We start from the raw sequence: 17,816 nt of genomic DNA on the forward strand, positions 1-17,816 counted from the left end.
TAGTTTTCTGCATACAGGTCTTTTGTCTCCCTAGGTAGGTTTATTCCTAGGTATTTTATTCTTTTTGTCGCAGTGGTAAATGGGAGTGTTTCCTTAATTTCTCTTTCAGATTTTTCATCATTAGTGTATAGGAATGCAAGAGATTTCTGTGCATTAATTTTGTATCCTGCAACTTTACCAAATTCATTGATTAGCTCTAGTAGTTTTCTGGTGGCATCTTTAGGATTTGCTATGTATAATATCATGTCATCTGCAAACAGTTGATAGTTTTACTTCTTCTTTTCCAATTTGTATTCCTTTTATTTCTTTTTCTTCTCTGATTGCCGTGGCTAGGACTTTCAAAACTATGTTGAATAATAGTGGTGAGAGTGGACATCCTTGTCTTGTTCCTGATCTTAGAGGAAATGCTTTCAGTTTTTCACCGTTGAGAATGATGTTTGCTGTGGGTTTGTCGTATATGGCCTTTATTATGTTGAGGTAGGTTCCCTCTATGCCCACTTTCTGGAGAGCTTTTAATCAGAAATGGGTGTTGAATTTTGTCCAAAGCTTTTTCTGCATCTATTGAGATGATCATATGGTTTTTATTCTTCAATTTGTTAATATGGTGTATCACATTGATTGATTTGCGTATATTGAAGAATCCTTGCATTCCTGGGATAAATCCCACTTGATCGTTGTGTATGATACTTTTAATGTGTTGTTGGATTCTGTTTGCTAGTATTTTGTTGAGGATTTTTGCATCTTTATTCATCAGTGATATTGGTCTGTAATTTTCTTTTTTTGTAGCATCTTTGTCTGGTTTTGGTATCAGGGTGATGGTGGCCTCATAGAATGAGTTTGGGAGTGTTCCTTCCTCTGCAATTTTTTGGAAGAGTTTGAGAAGGATGGGTGTTATCTCTTCTCTAAATGTTTGATAGAATTCACCTATGAAGCCATCTGATCCTGGACTTCTGTTTGTTGGAAGATTTTTAATCACAGTTTCAATTTCATTACTTGTGATTGGTCTGTTCATATTTTCTATTTCTTCCTGGTTCAGTCTTGGAAGGTTATACCTTTCTAAGAATTTGTCCATTTCTTCCAGGTTGTCCATTTTATTGGCATAGAGTTGCTTGTAGTAGTCTCTTAGGATGCTTTGTATTTCTGCGGTGTCTAATTTTATTGATTTGAGTCCTCTCCCTCTTTTTCTTGATGAGTCTGGCTAATGGCTTATCAATTTTGTTTATCTTCTCAAAGAACCAGCTTTTAGTTTTATTGATCTTTGCTATTGTTTTCTTTGTTTCTATTTCATTTATTTCCACTCTGATCTTTATGATTTCTTTCCTTCTGCTAACTTTGGGTTTTGTTTGTTCTTCTTTCTCTAGTTCCTTTAGATGTAAGGTTAGATTGTTTACTTGAGATTTTTCTTGTTTCTTGAGGTCGGCTTGTATAGCTATAAACTTCCCTCTTAGAACTGCTTTTGCTGCATCCCATAGGTTTTGGATCATGGTGTTTTCATTGTCATTTGTCTCTAGGTATTTTTTGATTTCCTCTTTGATTTCTTTAGTGATCTCTTGGTTATTTAGTAGCGTATTGTTTAGCCTCCATGTGTTTGTGTTTTTTCCTTTTTTTTTTTTAATTTTTTTTATAGCTCCTTTATTTATTTATTTATTTATTTATTTTTGGCTGTGTTGGGTCTTCGGTTTCTGCGCGAGGGCTCTCTCCAGTTGCGGCAAGCGGGGGCCACTCTTCATCGCGGTGCGGGGACCGCTCTTCATCGCGGTGCGCGGGCCTTTCACTATCGCGGCCCCTCCCGTTGCGGGGCACAGGCTCCAGACGCGCAGGCTCAGCAGTTGTGGCTCACGGGCCCAGCCGCTCCGCGGCATGTGGGATCCTCCCAGACCAGGGCCCGAACCCGTGTCCCCTGCATTAGCAGGCAGACTCTCAACCACTGCGCCACCAGGGAATCCCCTGTTTTTTCCTTTTTTTTCCCTGTAATTCATTTCTAATCTCATAGCGTTGTGGTCAGAAAAGATGCTTGATATGATTTCAATTTTCTTAAATTTACTGAGGCTTGATTTGTGACCCAAGATGTGATCTATCCTGGAGAATATTCTGTGCGCACTTGAGAAGAAAGTGTAATCTGCTGTTTTTGGATGGAATGTCCTATAAATATCATTTAAATCTATCTGGTCTATTGTGTCATTTAAAGCTCTGTTTCCTTATTTATTTTCATTTTGGATGATCTGTCCATTGGTGTAAGTGAGGTGTTAAAGTCCCCCACTATTATTGTGTTACTGTCGATTTCCTCTTTTATAGCTGTTAGCAGTTGCCTTATGTATTGACGTGCTCCTATGTTGGGTGCATATATATTTATATTTGTTACATCTTCTTCTTGGATTGATCCCTTGATCATTATGTAGTGTCCTTCCTTGTCTCTTGCAACATTCGTTATTTTAAAGTCTATTTTATCTGATATGAGTATAGCTACTCCAGCTTTCTTTTGATTTCCATTTGCATGGCATATCTTTTTCCATCCCCTCACTTTCAGTCTGTATGTGTCCCTAGGTCTGAAGTGGGTCTCTTGTAGACAGCATATGTATGGGTCTTGTTTTTGTATCCATTCAGCAAGCCTGTGTCTTTTGGTTGGAGCATTTAATCCATTCATGTTTAAGGTAATTATCGATATGTATGTTCCTATGACCATTTTCTTGTTATGGGTTTGTTTTTGTAGGTCCTTTTCTTCTCTTGTGTTTCCCACTTAGAGAAGTTCCTTTAGCATTTGTTGTAGAGCTGGTTTGGTGGTGCTGAATTCTCTTAGCTTTTGCTTGTCTGTAAAGCTTTTGATTTCTCCATCAAATCTGAATGAGATCCTTGCCGGGTAGAGTAATCTTGGTTGTAGGTTCTTCCCTTTCAGCACTTTAAGTATGTCATGCCACTCCCTTCTGGCTTGTAGAGTTTCTGCTGAGAAATCAGCTCTTAACCTTATGGGAGTTCCCTTGTATGTTATTTGTCGTTTTTCCCTTGCTGCTTTTAATAATTTTTCTTTGTCTTTAATTTTTGCCAATTTGATTACTATATGTCTTGGCGTGTTTCTCCTTGGGTTTATCCTGTATGGGACTCGCTGCGCTGCCTGGACTTGGGTGGCTATTTCCTTTCCCATGTTAGGGAAGTTTTCGACTATAATCTCTTCAAATATTTTCTCTGGTCCTCTTTCTGTCTCTTCTCCTTCTGGGACCCCTATAATGCGAATGTTGTTGCGTTTAATATTGTCCCAGAGGTCTCTTAGGCTGTCTTCATTTCTTTTCATTCTTTTTTCTTTAGTCTGTTCCGCAGCAGTGAATTCCACCATTCTGTCTTCCAGGTCACTTATCCGTTCTTCTGCCTCAGTTATTCTGCTATTGATTCCTTCTAGTGTAGTTTTCATTTCAGTTATTGTATTGTTCATCTCTGTTCTTGAATTCTTTAATTCTTCTAGGTCTTTGTTAAACATTTCTTGCATCTTCTCGATCTTTGCCTCCATTCTTTTTCTGAGGTCCCGGATCATCTTCACTATCATTATTCTGAATTCTTTTTCTGGAAGGTTGCCTATCTCCACTTAATTTAGTTGTTTTTCTGGGGTTTTATCTTGTTCCTTCATCTGGTACGTAGCCCTCTGCCTTTTCGTCTTGTCTATCTTTCTGTGAATGTGGTTTTTGTTCCACAGGCTGCAGGATTATAGTTTTTCTTGCTTCTCTTTCTGTTATTTTGCATCTTTTTCTTTGTCTTTGGGAACTTGTACTCCATTGTTGATTTCTTTCTCCTCCACATTTGTATTGGTATTGATGCTTTTCAGATGTTTAATTCTTGTTTAAAATGTTTCCATTATTGCTTTTCCTTCCTAAGTAATTTAATTTTATGCAGTTACTTCAGAAGCAATATAGTGGTTATCACTGAAGTGTTGACATTTATCTAGCCAAGCTGTTCTTAATTTACCATGGGCTTTCTTTGAAGATATAGGAAGGTATAAGAAAACATAGATTCTCAGTGAAATAGCTGATTTTACTTTTACACTTTTCTGCTTTGCTTTGAACATCTTCTCTTTTAGCTCCTACTGAATGGGTATTTATTTTCTTGAAAAGTCTGGTTTCCCGTTTGTTTATTTATTGTTGCTTCTAAGAAACTCCATGGGTGATTTTATTGAAAAACATTAGATGACAGAATCATTTTAGTCTCTTGGGGGAGGTAAGGGGCACCTTAAATGTAATAGTACTTTTAAAGGAAGTATTTTTTTCACTCTAAAACCCCTGATACAATGTCATTAAAATAATCTTTCAAAATAAATTCACCTACTATTATAATGCAAGTAGATTTCAATTTTGCATATTCTATGTCAATCTTTATCCATATGCACATGTATTATTTATCTAATTGTAATGAAAATATATATGCAACATTTGGTGATTTTATTTTTCTTATATAATACAAAATCTTAGCTCTATGAATAGTGCTCTAAATAAAAACAAATCATTTCACCACAAAATAAATAAAAACAAATCTAAATAAAATCTAAGTAAAAAAAGCATTCCACAATCATTCCACCCCAGCAAACATGTCCCCTTTAGTCTTTGTATATCCATATGCACAATTTAAAACATGATTATTTGTACCTCATTTTATTTTATTAATTATGGCTGAATTTCACCAAGAGTGTGTAGAACCCCCCAGAGCTTATCACCTAACATGCAAGCATTCCTTCCCAGCTGCCAGGCTGCCCATATACTGCCAATATATTTAAACCTACCCAGAGCTAACTGAATGCAGAGAGGCAGAGGGCATGTGTGGACCCTTGCCTCCTTTGCAGTCCTGATGCTTTCCTCTCTGTGTTGGTAGTCCTCTCCATACTTCACTATGGGGGTCATTCTCGTTGGTGTCATTGTGAAGACTTTTTTAGAAAAATCTCTTCACTCAGAGCAAGTCATTTCATATTCCCTGTTTTCATCCATAAGTCATTTTTCTTTCTAACAGAAGATAATGGGACTATTGCCTGAATGTGTAGATCTTTACCTTACTTCCCCTAAACATAAAGAGATTTCAAATAACTTGGCTTTAAACTAGCATACTGGACATAGCAATTTTACGAACATAAATGCTTTAATTTTCTTTAAAAACTGATTCTTAATGCCTGCCAACACGACCCCCCACCCTGGTAAGTTATAGGTCCACTCTTGTGCTATGTTGTTAGACTATATGACATGGATTACCTGAGTCCCAGGGTGGATTAATTGTGACTTTGAGATGTTTATAATTTCTGAGTGCTTTTAACAAGAATGAGAGTCAGTACTTATTCTGATGGCTGAAGGGTCAGATGTCTTCCTTTCAGTCAGCAGTTGAGAAAATGCACTAGTCAAGTGAACAATTTTCTGTATCCATTTTGTGGCAGATTATTATGATTAATGTGAATTTTGTAACTTTTGAGCAGTGTATTCTGCTAACACCTTGCTGTAGTTTCCGTGGCTGAAAAGTAGAAATGGTTTCTGCTTATAGTCTAGATAATAAGGCAAGTATTATCTACCTAGGAGAAGGTGGAGGCTTCAGGCTTTCAGTATGAAAGCTATCTGAATATTCATGAAGTGGATGACTTTGGAACATGTACAGTATCTTTTTCCTTGAGATTTTGAGGGTATGATTGTTTGACAGAAAACTGCCTGATAGTGCATGAGGATAAGGAATAAGGTTTGGATTTCAGGGCATGTAAGTAGATATATCGATATTTCTCAGAAGGAACTGAAATTATTGAGCTGCTGGACTACCACAGGAGTATTAGTGATATTTGAGATGTTAGAACCAGTATACACGAGTTAGTTGGCTTGACTGCTGGGGGTGAGGAGGGGGATAGCTCCTAACATTTAGAAATACTACAAGTCCTTTCTTCTTTCTCCTTTTCCCACCCAAAATTTGACAAGTAGTGAAATGTGATAGTTCACTATAAAAATGAAAATTAGATTGCTAAGTAGAGCTTCTTCATTTGTTTAGAAGTTTCTTTGTTTATCTGGGTGAAAATGATTGAATTTGATGGGTTTTCATTTTTCTTTCAGGCTCAGTTTATGAACCTCTTAAAAGCATTAATCTTCCAAGACCTGATAATGAAACTCTGTGGGATAAATTGGATCACTATTACACAATTGGTAAGCAAAACCTGAGGAAAACATGTCCTTAGGTAGCTATGCCTTAGTTATATTATAGACATTATATGGACGATGTTCTCTCGTTTGGACGTTGGGGTAGTTTCAGTGCTTAGACAGCTACATATTCCAATTGCATATGATATGGGGACTAAAAGGAATCTGACAAATCATATCAGTCCCTTGAATCATTTTGAAACTCACCAGTGTCCTCTGTGTCCTTTTAGCCTTCCTAAATATTACCAGATTTGAGAACTAGAGGCTGTCTCTTGAATAATTCTTACACAAAGATTTTGTAGAAGTATTCCTTGCTTATTTACCTATACATGGTTCCTATGTAGTCCTGAACCTTTTATATCCATTTCTAATTCATTGAGATTCAAAAGGTAATCTCAGGTTACTGTTACTGGTATCAGGCACCTGTTTTTTTGGTTGCTGTTTTGTTTTTGTCAGGATCAACCTGACAAATTTTGTTACTTAATGTGAGCAAGCAACTTTGAGATATGTATGTATTTAGGGGGCTCCTCCTTGTTCATCAGACCATAAGTTGGAAATGCCTATTAATTTTTTTTGTCAGTTTGCTTCTTGTGCCATTTATGTGGCCTAGTATGTCAAATATAAAATTTGATTTATTTGTCTCACTAAGGAGAAGGATTTTTTTGTTTGTGTCAACATTATGTAAAACCTTATTTCAACTTATTTTGGTCAAGATTCTGGTATATATTCTTATGTTGCCCACGTATTATCTTTGTAGCCATAACTAGCTAAAGAGATTAAACTGCCTTTTAAAAGAAATGTCAGTTTTTTACTTTGGACTATGAGGACCAGTTTTTTACTCTGTGAAAAATAATAAATACTCTGGTATTCTGAAAGAAATGATAATGTCAGTTTAGTCTGAAAAAAGAAAAAGAAATTTAAGTCTTTAATCTCTGTGATGGACCAGAGTACTTTAGACCTTTGAAAAACTGTCCTAAAGTAGTTGACATATGCCAATCTAGATTAGAGTAACTTAATTTATTTTGGGGAAAAACATTACTCATCCATTTATAGTTAGACAGGAATAAAATAGCTTTTAGGAAATGTCATTTTAGTGTGTTTATTTTTCTATTTTAGTACTCTTTTATAAAAGGTAGTAGAGTTTGCTTTCTGTATGTGCAGATGCAGAACCTGCAGATAAGGAGGGCCTACTTTATTAACCATTTTAGATAAGGGACTTGAGTGTCTGAGGATTTTCGCATGCATGGTGGGTCCTGGAACCATCCCTGTGCATACTGAGGGACGACTGGAAAACACTGATTTCAGACTTCTTTGACTTAAGTTGAATGTTCACAAAATAATTATTTGCTTGCTGTTTTCATGTCGTATAAGGATGGGATTCAGTTTTAAAATGTTAAACATATCACTAATATAATATGTAAAATGAATACATTGCTCTTCAGGTACAAATTAGTCATCAGTGAAAAACAGGATTCTGGCCTGTTTAGGGTTGAGTTAGCTTTGGATTTAGCAAATGTATGCAACTCTTTGTTGAATATTTGCTTTATTTTTCCCTATTGAACTTATTTTTGAAAATATACTTAGTTTTTTGGTTTATCTTTTTTTTCTGTATCTGATGTTGCCTTATAACACTTACCGACATAAAGAAGGATGTGCTAAAGGCTTTTTAAATGCCAGTTAGCTGAGTTCTTTCCTCAAAAGTGGAAAGACCCCTTCATGCAGGGTGGATCCCTACTTAGGCTGCAGTTACTTACCCGGAGTTGTTTCTACATCTTCAAAAGTTTTATACCACAGCTAAGTTTAGAAACAAAATTGTAGGATGAGGAAACCAAAGAAGTTTAAGACCTTCAGCTCAAGGGAAATGGATGGCTGTACAATTCATTCTTTTTCTTGTTTTCAATTGCAGTCAAGTCAACATTGCTGCTGTATCAAAGTCCAACCACAGGCCTCTTTCCCACAAAAACATGTGGTGATGATCAGAAGGCCAAGATCCATGACAGTCTATACTGTGCTGCTGGGGCCTGGGCTTTGGCTCTTGCATACAGGTAAGCTGGTGTCTTTTACTAGTAACTCCAAGTCTAGGTAATAGGGCTTTGTAGCCCCAAGACAAATTGGGCAGCTATCTTCTGGCTCTGCTGCTGAGTCACTGTGTGACCTGCAACTGCTCACATCTCCTTTTAGGACTCTAAACCTTTCAGTTTTCCTAAGGATTTACATGAGACAAGTTCTAACATTTTATGACTTTGTGACCAAAATTTCTCATCTCTAGGTTTGTAAATCATCATTAGTCTTTGACAGAATGAATTGCCCATTCTCTTTGAGTTGATTGGTTTCAATCACAGAGGAAATTGATGGTGATTGAATTTTACAGATGATAAAACTAGGGCCTAGAGTAGTTAACAGATTTGTTCAAAATTGCACAACTAGTAAATGACAGAGCCAGGGCCAGGACTCTTCTCCTTCCCTCTTCCAGTTTAGTGTTTTTCTCACTATACTTCTTTGGGGTATCACTTAATAAATCTGGTTGTAAGTCAAATAATTATTTCATAAAGTAAAAGAAAAATAAATCTTTTCACAATACAAAAGTTCTCCTTACTTCATTTATTTCATTATATATGGAAAGCATCTGTTGTGGGTCCTGACACACAGTCAATAGTGATACATTTTAACCGTTACAAAAATGAGGTTTCTGAATATTAATTTTCTGAAGGTGATACATGTATGTACTTCTGATTTGAAAATTGTATCTTTCACATGAACATGATTCCTCTGTCTTAAATCATTGATGTGTTGCACTTGTAAAGAAAATCAAATAATGAGATAATATAAAGGCAGTCACCTTCAGCACTTGTTTGCTAATGTCACTACCAGCATTTTTTACCATATTCTATGTAAGCACAATGTAGCTTCATTAAATGTCTAGCAACTACTAGTCTTAGGACCAGTAGCACCTTAACCAAGTAGTCAAGCCAGTAATGGGACAGACTGACATTAGGTGCCTCCTGATGTGACACATTACCCATATCGACTTCTTACCAAAATGTGTAAATGGCTCTATCTGTAAATAAACAATCAGACAAAGCCAGATTGTGACTACTTGTAAGACAACTTGCCTGAGCTCTTAAAAAATGTAGTAATTATAGAAGATTAGAAAATAGGTGTGAAGATGGCTAGATTATGAGAACTACATGCAATGCGAGAACCTTGATTGAATCACGTATTAAAAAACAGTGTAAAGTATATTTTGGGGATAATTGGATTATATTTGATATACACTATATATTAGACATTATAGTATCAATTCATTGGGTATGATAATGATATTATGGTTATGTAGGAGAATGTCCTTGTTTTTAGGAGATACTTCTGAAATATGTGTGGGTAATGGTACTTCAGATACTGCAGAAAATAAATTAGAGAATGCAAGCTAATTTTAGCAACTGGTGAATCCAGGTGAAGAGTAATTGTAGCATTCTTTTAGCTTTTCTATAGATTCGAAATTTTTGTAAATAAAATGTTGGGGGAAAATTGCTTAAAAAAAAACAAGAGTACAGGCCTTTTCCCAGGAGGCTTCAAAGATCTGATAGAGAATTTAAAGTCTTTTCTTTGCTGGGGACACTATCTATGTACTAACTCCCTGGATAATTTATCTTCTTACTTACTTAAAGTAGCAGATTTTTTGTTTTACTAGCAAGCAAAATGTGTTCTATTTGGAGAAATGCAAGGGTACTTACCACAAAATTACTATGAAGCCCTTTTTACTTTCACAATATTATGTTGTGATAGTTTGTTTAGAGAATCCCCATGTTGTAAAATTAGTAGAATTTTTTTCCAGTTCTACTTGTAAATGCTAATGAAATCATATAGATTATATTAGGAAGAATTCCTCAAAAATTAGGCTGTCAGTATTTTCTCTTCAGGAATTTATATCAATCTCTTATTGGTAATGAATGCATAATATAAAGTTATTAATTTTTGAAAATGGGAGTAATTTGATTTTTCTAATTGTATTAGTTTTCAATCAGTCTTGTCAACAATCTCTTGAAACCTCCCTTCTGTTTGAATTTGTGTGTGTGTGCATGTGTACTGAGGACTTAAAAGGATTATTTTATGCACATTTATATTTCATATACATTAGGAGTATAATTTGATGTTATTTAATTAAATAATTGGATAAAGTCAAGAGACAATGAAGTAACTTATTTGCAAAAATACACTTTGAAATAGTTTTCCTTAAATGTAATATTACAGTTTCACTTTGTAATTTTGTTTTATTTTAGAGGGAAGAAATACTAAAATGTTTGACTTTTTAAAATGTCATTTACATATCAAGTTGTAGTCCTGAATATGCCATTGTTTAAAATTATAATTATATTACACTACACCTATATTACAGTATGTATAATTATATTACATTACATTATATTACATTATAATTATATGTGAATATAATTATAATTAATATAAATAAAATTTTATATTTTATATAATTATAACCGTTATAATTATTTTATTTTATAAATAATTATATTGATTTACATCGTTTAGGTTAAAACTGTTCCTGAGCCTAGTCAATTATACAAAATCTGTTAAAAGAAGGTTGAACCTATACTTTATGCCATACTAAAAAGTATCATGTAGGGTTTTTGCATTTTTTGTTCTTTCTAATATAACGTCTAGAAAAAATCATGACTTTAAATTAGGGTTTAAATATGGAATTTAGTTTTCTTTACTTTTTACATTTGAGAAGAGTAAGTAATTTTTTTAAAAAGAGTATTGACTTGAAAAAGTACTTTCAGACTGTTTAAATGTGCATATATTAGAAATACAAAAACTCAAGGCAGACAAGATACCTTGCAGTACTGTCTAAGGGAGATAGAGGATGCCTTCATGCAAGAAGTTAGCCAGTTCCCTCCCTTGTCAGATTTATTGCTATTTTAGGAACTGAATATAACAGGTGGCCCTAGCTTAGTGCTAGTAAACAGTCAAGTCACATGACGAAACAGTATTCGTATTTTTTTTTCCTTGAAGTTTGGCTGTGTGGAAATAATGCACCAATGATAGGATTCAAGTGTTTAGTTTCTTCACTAGTTATATATTTATAAGTATGGAATTCTGGTTCAGATATAAACTCAAGACTTCATATTGTAGAAATATCTGATCAACATCTCCACATAGCTTGTGATCAATATATTGACTAAAGTTAAATTTAAAGTTATTTATCTGTTTTTTAAAATTAAAAGTATTATTGAGATCATATTAAAACTTGAATGTGCACCCACAGAACTGGCTAAAGAGAGTAGAATATTGCCAGTTCCTCGTAGAAAATAGAGGAATTATTTTGGATCACTAGGTTCATTTTAACTCTTAGGAAAGGGAATAGATATATACTAATTGCCTAAATGTTTTTACTCAAATGCAACTGTTCTTTTATTTTCTAAGTCAGAAGAGAAATATTCTTCTGGTTACCACTATTATTTGCAGAACAAAGGAGAAACACGAAAGCTTCATTGAAATAGGATTTCTTATTGCGGCTGAATTATTCTGGAATATTTTAGTCATGGTTTAATGTATGTGGAAATTAGGGGCAGATAATTATTTTAAAGGCAATTTTAGAAAAACTTGACTTTTTTTTTTCTGAATTATTTCTTTGTTTTAAGGTGAGGTGGGAATTATATACAGAACATTTCTTTGAGCTCATTATATTCCAGATGTGCTGTTTCCTTCATTTATCAGTGCCCCGTCCACTGTTATCCGTGCCATAATTTGCTTCTATTAACACTTGGCTCTGACATCGGGGGGAAAATATATCACAGAGCAGAATCATACTAGTTTTACTTTAGCGCCTGCATATGAAAGGAGGAATGATGTTCTAATGACAAATAACTTACTCTTTACTGACATTCACTGTACTATGTTAAAATGATCATCCTTCTTTCCATTACTGGTATGTGAGATCTGTAATTGAAAGAGGAGGTAATTATAGTATACTTTTAAATAAGGAGACAGGTGATGTTTTTTATCAAGTGAGGATGATGGCCAGATATTTTAGTTAACATTTAGTAAAACAATGAATAAACTACTTCTATTTTTTTCATTGGTGGGTAACTCTCATTCATCTTTTTTGAAGGCCACTGATCAATAATAAAGGAACTTAAAGACAGAACGACATCTCAACCTAGTTTAATAGTTAGGTGTTATCTGTTTCTTTTCTTTTTAAAAGCAAGAGATAAAAACTATGGTCAATTGATTTTAAACTAAGACCTGAGAATATAAAACTTTATGCCCAAATGCATCATGTATCATACTGGATGCATATTTTAACTGAAGGCATTCCTGACTGAAGTGCCCAGCCTGGCATTATTAAACACATGGCAGAACAAAGAAGACATGTGCCTACCTTAATCTACACTTCATTGAATCCAAGTGGCCATTGCATAACCTAAAGGGATTGATATTTAAAATTGCCTCTACTCTGTAACAGTGAATTTAAAAAATCTTTTGGTGGATTTTTCCAATATAGAAATATCCTTTAAAGTTTCAGCCAAGTCAGTGTTGAAAATATTATATACTATTTTTAAAGCAATTGGCTTACTTCCTTAAAAGAAGGAGAAATTTGTGCAAGTTTCATCATGGGATTTTTTTTTTTTTTTCCCCCAGCATTTCTATATCTGCTGGGAAATTGGATTTCACTGTTACAGAATTAGTAGATGTCGCCAGAACATAGGATTAGCTAGCTAGATAGTTAAATACTTAATTATCAAAAGCTCTGCTTCCTTTTCAAATGCATTTTCAATTTGTCTCATGAGTTATCTCTCTCACCCAGGCGCATTGATGATGACAAGGGAAGGACCCACGAGCTGGAGCACTCGGCTATAAAATGTATGAGAGGAATTCTCTACTGCTATATGCGTCAGGCCGATAAGGTAAAAACACTATAGTGTGGACTGAAATTCTCACATCATTAATTTAACCAATATAGCAATAGCATCTTCTGAAGAAGAATGTACTTTCAAAAGGTAAAGCCACGTCCTAGGGCAGTCTAGATAGGTTAAAACAGCTCTGCCTTCCCAGCCCAGGGTTTTGAAATACTGAAATTGAAGAAATACCTTAAGCAAGATTGATTGAGAACCGCTATTTGGGCTTGAATTTGTTTGTATTTTGCATCTGGTGTTTGCTTGATAAATACTCAGTTTCTCAGGAACCTCACTATATCCATAATTCTAACCAATATTGTATTACTTAAGAAAATCCTTATCAAAATTCCTTTTGGACATGTGAATACTCTGGCTTAAGTGAACTTTAGTTTAAGACTATAATAACTTCATTCATTTACATGTAAAGAGGGCAGGAATTATAGGCTTAGAAAACAGCAAACTTTACAGGGTTATTTTGGAAATTAAAGAAATAATATGCATAATAAAACTTTTTAAACTGTAAAGCTCTATACAAATATAATGTGATATTCCCCCTACTTACCTACACCTCTGTATTTCTAGGTCCTAATATAGTAAGCATCCATATATTGAATATTTACATCAGTGCGTCATGGTTCCCCAAGACCACTCCCAGGTTTGATGATTCATTAGCAAAGATGCACTTCAGTAATTAATGCAGGCAATTTTGATCACTAAATGCTTTGTATATCTCTATCATATGAATACTATATTGTTTTTGTGATAGCACATTTTTTTAAGACCTGTATCTGAAGTCAAAATGAAAAAAAAAAAAAAATCACTTATATTCTGTCACCAGAAAATAGCAACCAATGTTAGTTTACTGAGAAAGTAAATTTATGCACAGCTGATAATAGAGATATATGAAAAACCTATAATCTGTCTACTGAGATTTGACTTTGCAAATCATTATTATAAAGGTTTTTCAATGCTTAAAGTATTATGTCATATTGACATATTTGAATTAAACTTGTATGTCATATAGATTGAAGTAAGTGTGATTTAAGTTATTTTTTCTTATGTGAGAAGTTTACTGTTTATTTCACATTTATCATTTCATGAATGCTTTATGTCTATGAATTCAACTTTTCTCTCAAGGAAACATTGTGAGAGCCATGAGTTTTGTATGTTTGCTAACCAGGCTGACAGACTTAAATTATAATTGTTTATCAAAAGGAAGAAAATGATGTAATATAAATTTTTTTCTTTGTGACTTTTTTAACCAATTGTTAATGTCCTTTTCTAAATATTTTTCAACTTTACTAACCAGTATTCACAATTATGTTTTCTTTTGAATACACTTGAGTGTGACTTAAGCTGTCTTGAATTCCTTAAATTACAAAGGATTATCATTTTTTGCCTTATGTAGGTATGATGGTAGACCATTAAAATAAGTGTGAGTTGTAAGAAGGTGTAGGTCACATTAAGATTAGGTATTTCTGCATACTACAAAATGTAGGGTTTTACAAATTTTAGAACATTTTCATTGTCATAATCTTTCTTGAGTACCATAACCTTTAGAGTAGGCATGGAGGATATTACTGTAATCCACATACAACTCAGTTGGAATGAACCATGCACCCAGCTCAGTCTGTCCCACCATACCTTCACCTCTTATTGGTGCTCAGTATTTCCTTAATGACTCCATAGCAGTAGAGACTGTTACCATATTTTTTTTTAATTGCATTTTATTTATTTTTTTTTGAATTTTATTTTTTTTATGCAGCAGGTTCTTATTACTTGTCAATATTGTCAATCCCAATCTCCCAATTCATCCCACCACCCCCACCCCCAGTTACCGTATTTTTAAATATGAAATTATATCTTTTGGCCTTCACTTAAAACTAAAGTAAAGCATATTTGTAGTGTTCGTGTGCTCTTTGACCTTAAGGCTCATCTTCTGAAGTAAAATCATGACTTCGAAAGTCTAAGGCTCTCCACTTTTGTTGCTTCTCATTGTAAAGCACGCTTCCTGACATATTTTCTAATAATACTACCTAAAGGAGATAATTTATTATGAATTTGAGTGAATAGCGTTTTCCTTGATTTGAAGAATGTAGAGCAATCTGATTTCTATTATTGGCTTGCTGCTTGTATTAATTTCTACTAATTAACATTAGGTCATTTTTTACCTTTAAATGTTCATATACCTATTTTTATTAACACTTCTTAAGGAGAAGCATTCAGATTTCAAAATTGATTCAGTCTGCAGTTAGTAGTTCAGAGGGCAGGGATTTGCTTTACAATAGGCTATGAATGTTGCTGTCTCTACCTCCTTCAAAAATTTATTTGTTTAAAATGCTACCAAGTAGTTTCTAATTCATGAGAAATCATTAAAATTTTATAAAGTTTATTTTTCCAGGATTCCCTTATGAGATGATTTTTCCTACCTAAGTGCATATTTTAAGTCTATAAATTAAGAATGGATGACAGCATACTCAGTACCTTTTCCTGAACGATAAACTGCTGATTCACAATGATTAAAGTTTTCAGGAAAAGTCTAAATAAAATACAAGAAGAAAAAATATTATTCTAGATTTTTTTAATCTAGAAAATTTTAGTTTAATTATTCTTTATTTTTACTTGTCAAATGCCAGATATCATACAATACTAATTGATGTCCTCTTGATTTTGACTGCTTTCAAGAGTACTTTCTGTCTATATTTTACATACAGTATGCCCCATTAATTGTCAAAGCTTATAGAGTTTGGGTCTTTTATTTTTTCTGAAATTTTAAATTATTTGTCTTGTAACAGCTTTAAGACTCAAAGCATAATTATATAATTCCCCACTTGAGCATCTTTAATCATTTAGTAATTGCTTTTCCCCTGACACAGTGATTGAATGAATATAAAATCTCATGCTGGGTACTTGTGTGTCTTGAAGACAAATGACAAACACTGCCTTGTCAACTGCAGCAATCACTTTATTAAACCAAGAAAACCTTATCCATCTAGATCCTTATCAAGTGGGCAAAATGTATTTTGTTTTAATTTAACCACATTTTTGTCTATGAGCCCAGAATAATGTTCAATGGGGCCAGTGTAACTGAAGGACTGAATTTCTAAATTTTATATAATTGTAATTTAATTTAATTAATCACATGTAGCTAGTGGCTACCATATTGGATAGTGTAACTTCTAGAAGCTTGCAAGATAGTGGGAGATACAGACAACTAATAAAAATAAAAGCCTGGAAAAACAATTGAGGGATAAGCACCCTGATGTAGGAGTCCAGAGGAAGGAATTTTAGTTGGGTTTCAGAAGGGACTTTATAAAAGAAGGTTTTGTTTTGTTTTTTTGAGATAAGACTTTAAGGATGGAGAAGAAATTTAAAGGTAGAGAAGAGAATATGGTTCTATGTGGTTCCTTAGCCAAGTGAAACAAGACAAGATCGTGAATACCCAGATACCATCAAAGAGAGAAGGAAGTCATTGCCTTACATAGAGCTATGTGTCATTCTATTCATTCTCTGTTCCTATTCATCTCATACTTCCAGGAGCTAGTACTTGGCATACTTGGCATACAACTGATCAGTAAATGTTTGCCGAATTGAATTAATATCTGTTTGTCCTTGGAGTTTGTCTTTTTGTCATTTAGTAATTACTTAGTATTCTAAAATGGTTAAATTTTTTGTTTAGTTAATAAGTAAAGGTATGGCCTATATTCGCTTGGAATTGGTGCCTTAGTAATGAGAGTATGTGTGGCAAAAGAAATGAAAACACGTTGACAAGAGCATGGGTTACAATTTGTGATCCTTGGAGAAAGAAAAAGCATTTGAAGTTTTGAACACTTACAGAATTAGAATGTCACCTTTCATTGAGTGTCATGTAAGCATTTCCAAATAGCAGTACAGTGGGATACAATCCCTGAAATCCTGTCCCACAGAATAAACCGTTATTTGACTCTAAAATAAGATGCAAAACATTACAAAAGCCAATGCTACTACATTAACAAGCTCCCTATTACACTTGAGTTGCTGTGTTTGTGAAATATCAATTAAGTATTTAACAATCGTGTTAACTGTTAAATTAATAGTTATGAGTTGTCTGTGTCTTGTTTCTTTAGAAAAAGTAATAACACTTCTGCCTTTTTCTATCCTCTGTCTATAAGCTGTTGCTTTCCCCATTAAAAAATGTCTTGAAAAATAATTTATAATCTCTGATCTTGAATGAGAATGTGAATTAGTAGCATTATTCAAATTTTATATTTGATTCTAGGTCCAGCAGTTTAAGCAGGATCCACGCCCGACAACATGTCTTCACTCTGTTTTCAACGTACATACAGGAGATGAGATTCTCTCCTATGAGGAATATGGTCATCTTCAGGTAAAAAGAGAAGATTACAAATTTTCTTCTCCATTTATACTCTACATCATAGAAGATTTGAGGCTATTTACAATTCTTAAAAAGTAGATTTCATAAATTGTTCAAAACAGTAGTAGAAAATCAACCATGAAATGAAGAAATCCCACCAGGACTGAATTACGTATTGTGATTGAACATTAAATTTGACTGAGTTCTTGGTCCAAAAGCAAAAAGGGCAGGTGGATAGATTATAATATTATTACGATCTAGAAGAAGGAATCCTACAGCTCTTTCAGTGACAAAAGCTTGTTCTTATTACCAAATTTAGAGGAATTTCAATATTTAGGAACTAGGGAATAAAAGACAATTAGCAGTAATATAACAGCAAATCAGAAGTTTTTGTTACATGACAGTTCA

General features: G+C 33.8%; 1 protein-coding gene across 4 annotated transcripts in view; it reads left to right on the top strand.

Annotated features, from left to right (window-relative positions):
• PHKB (phosphorylase kinase regulatory subunit beta) overlaps positions 1-17,816 on the top strand; it is a 199,119-nt gene that overhangs the window by 31,688 nt on the left and 149,615 nt on the right. For all 4 annotated transcript variants that reach the window (XM_036832518.1, XM_036832517.1, XM_036832520.1 and 1 more), the window contains 4 exons: positions 6,054-6,143; positions 8,044-8,182; positions 12,964-13,063; positions 17,313-17,420. In XM_036832518.1, the coding sequence (XP_036688413.1) occupies positions 6,054-6,143; positions 8,044-8,182; positions 12,964-13,063; positions 17,313-17,420 (437 nt within the window). The remainder of the gene's footprint in view (positions 1-6,053; positions 6,144-8,043; positions 8,183-12,963; positions 13,064-17,312; positions 17,421-17,816) is intronic.

The sequence above is a fragment of the Balaenoptera musculus genome, chromosome 19 (assembly GCF_009873245.2).
Source record: "Balaenoptera musculus isolate JJ_BM4_2016_0621 chromosome 19, mBalMus1.pri.v3, whole genome shotgun sequence".
NCBI classification, from domain to species: Eukaryota; Metazoa; Chordata; class Mammalia; order Artiodactyla; family Balaenopteridae; genus Balaenoptera; species Balaenoptera musculus.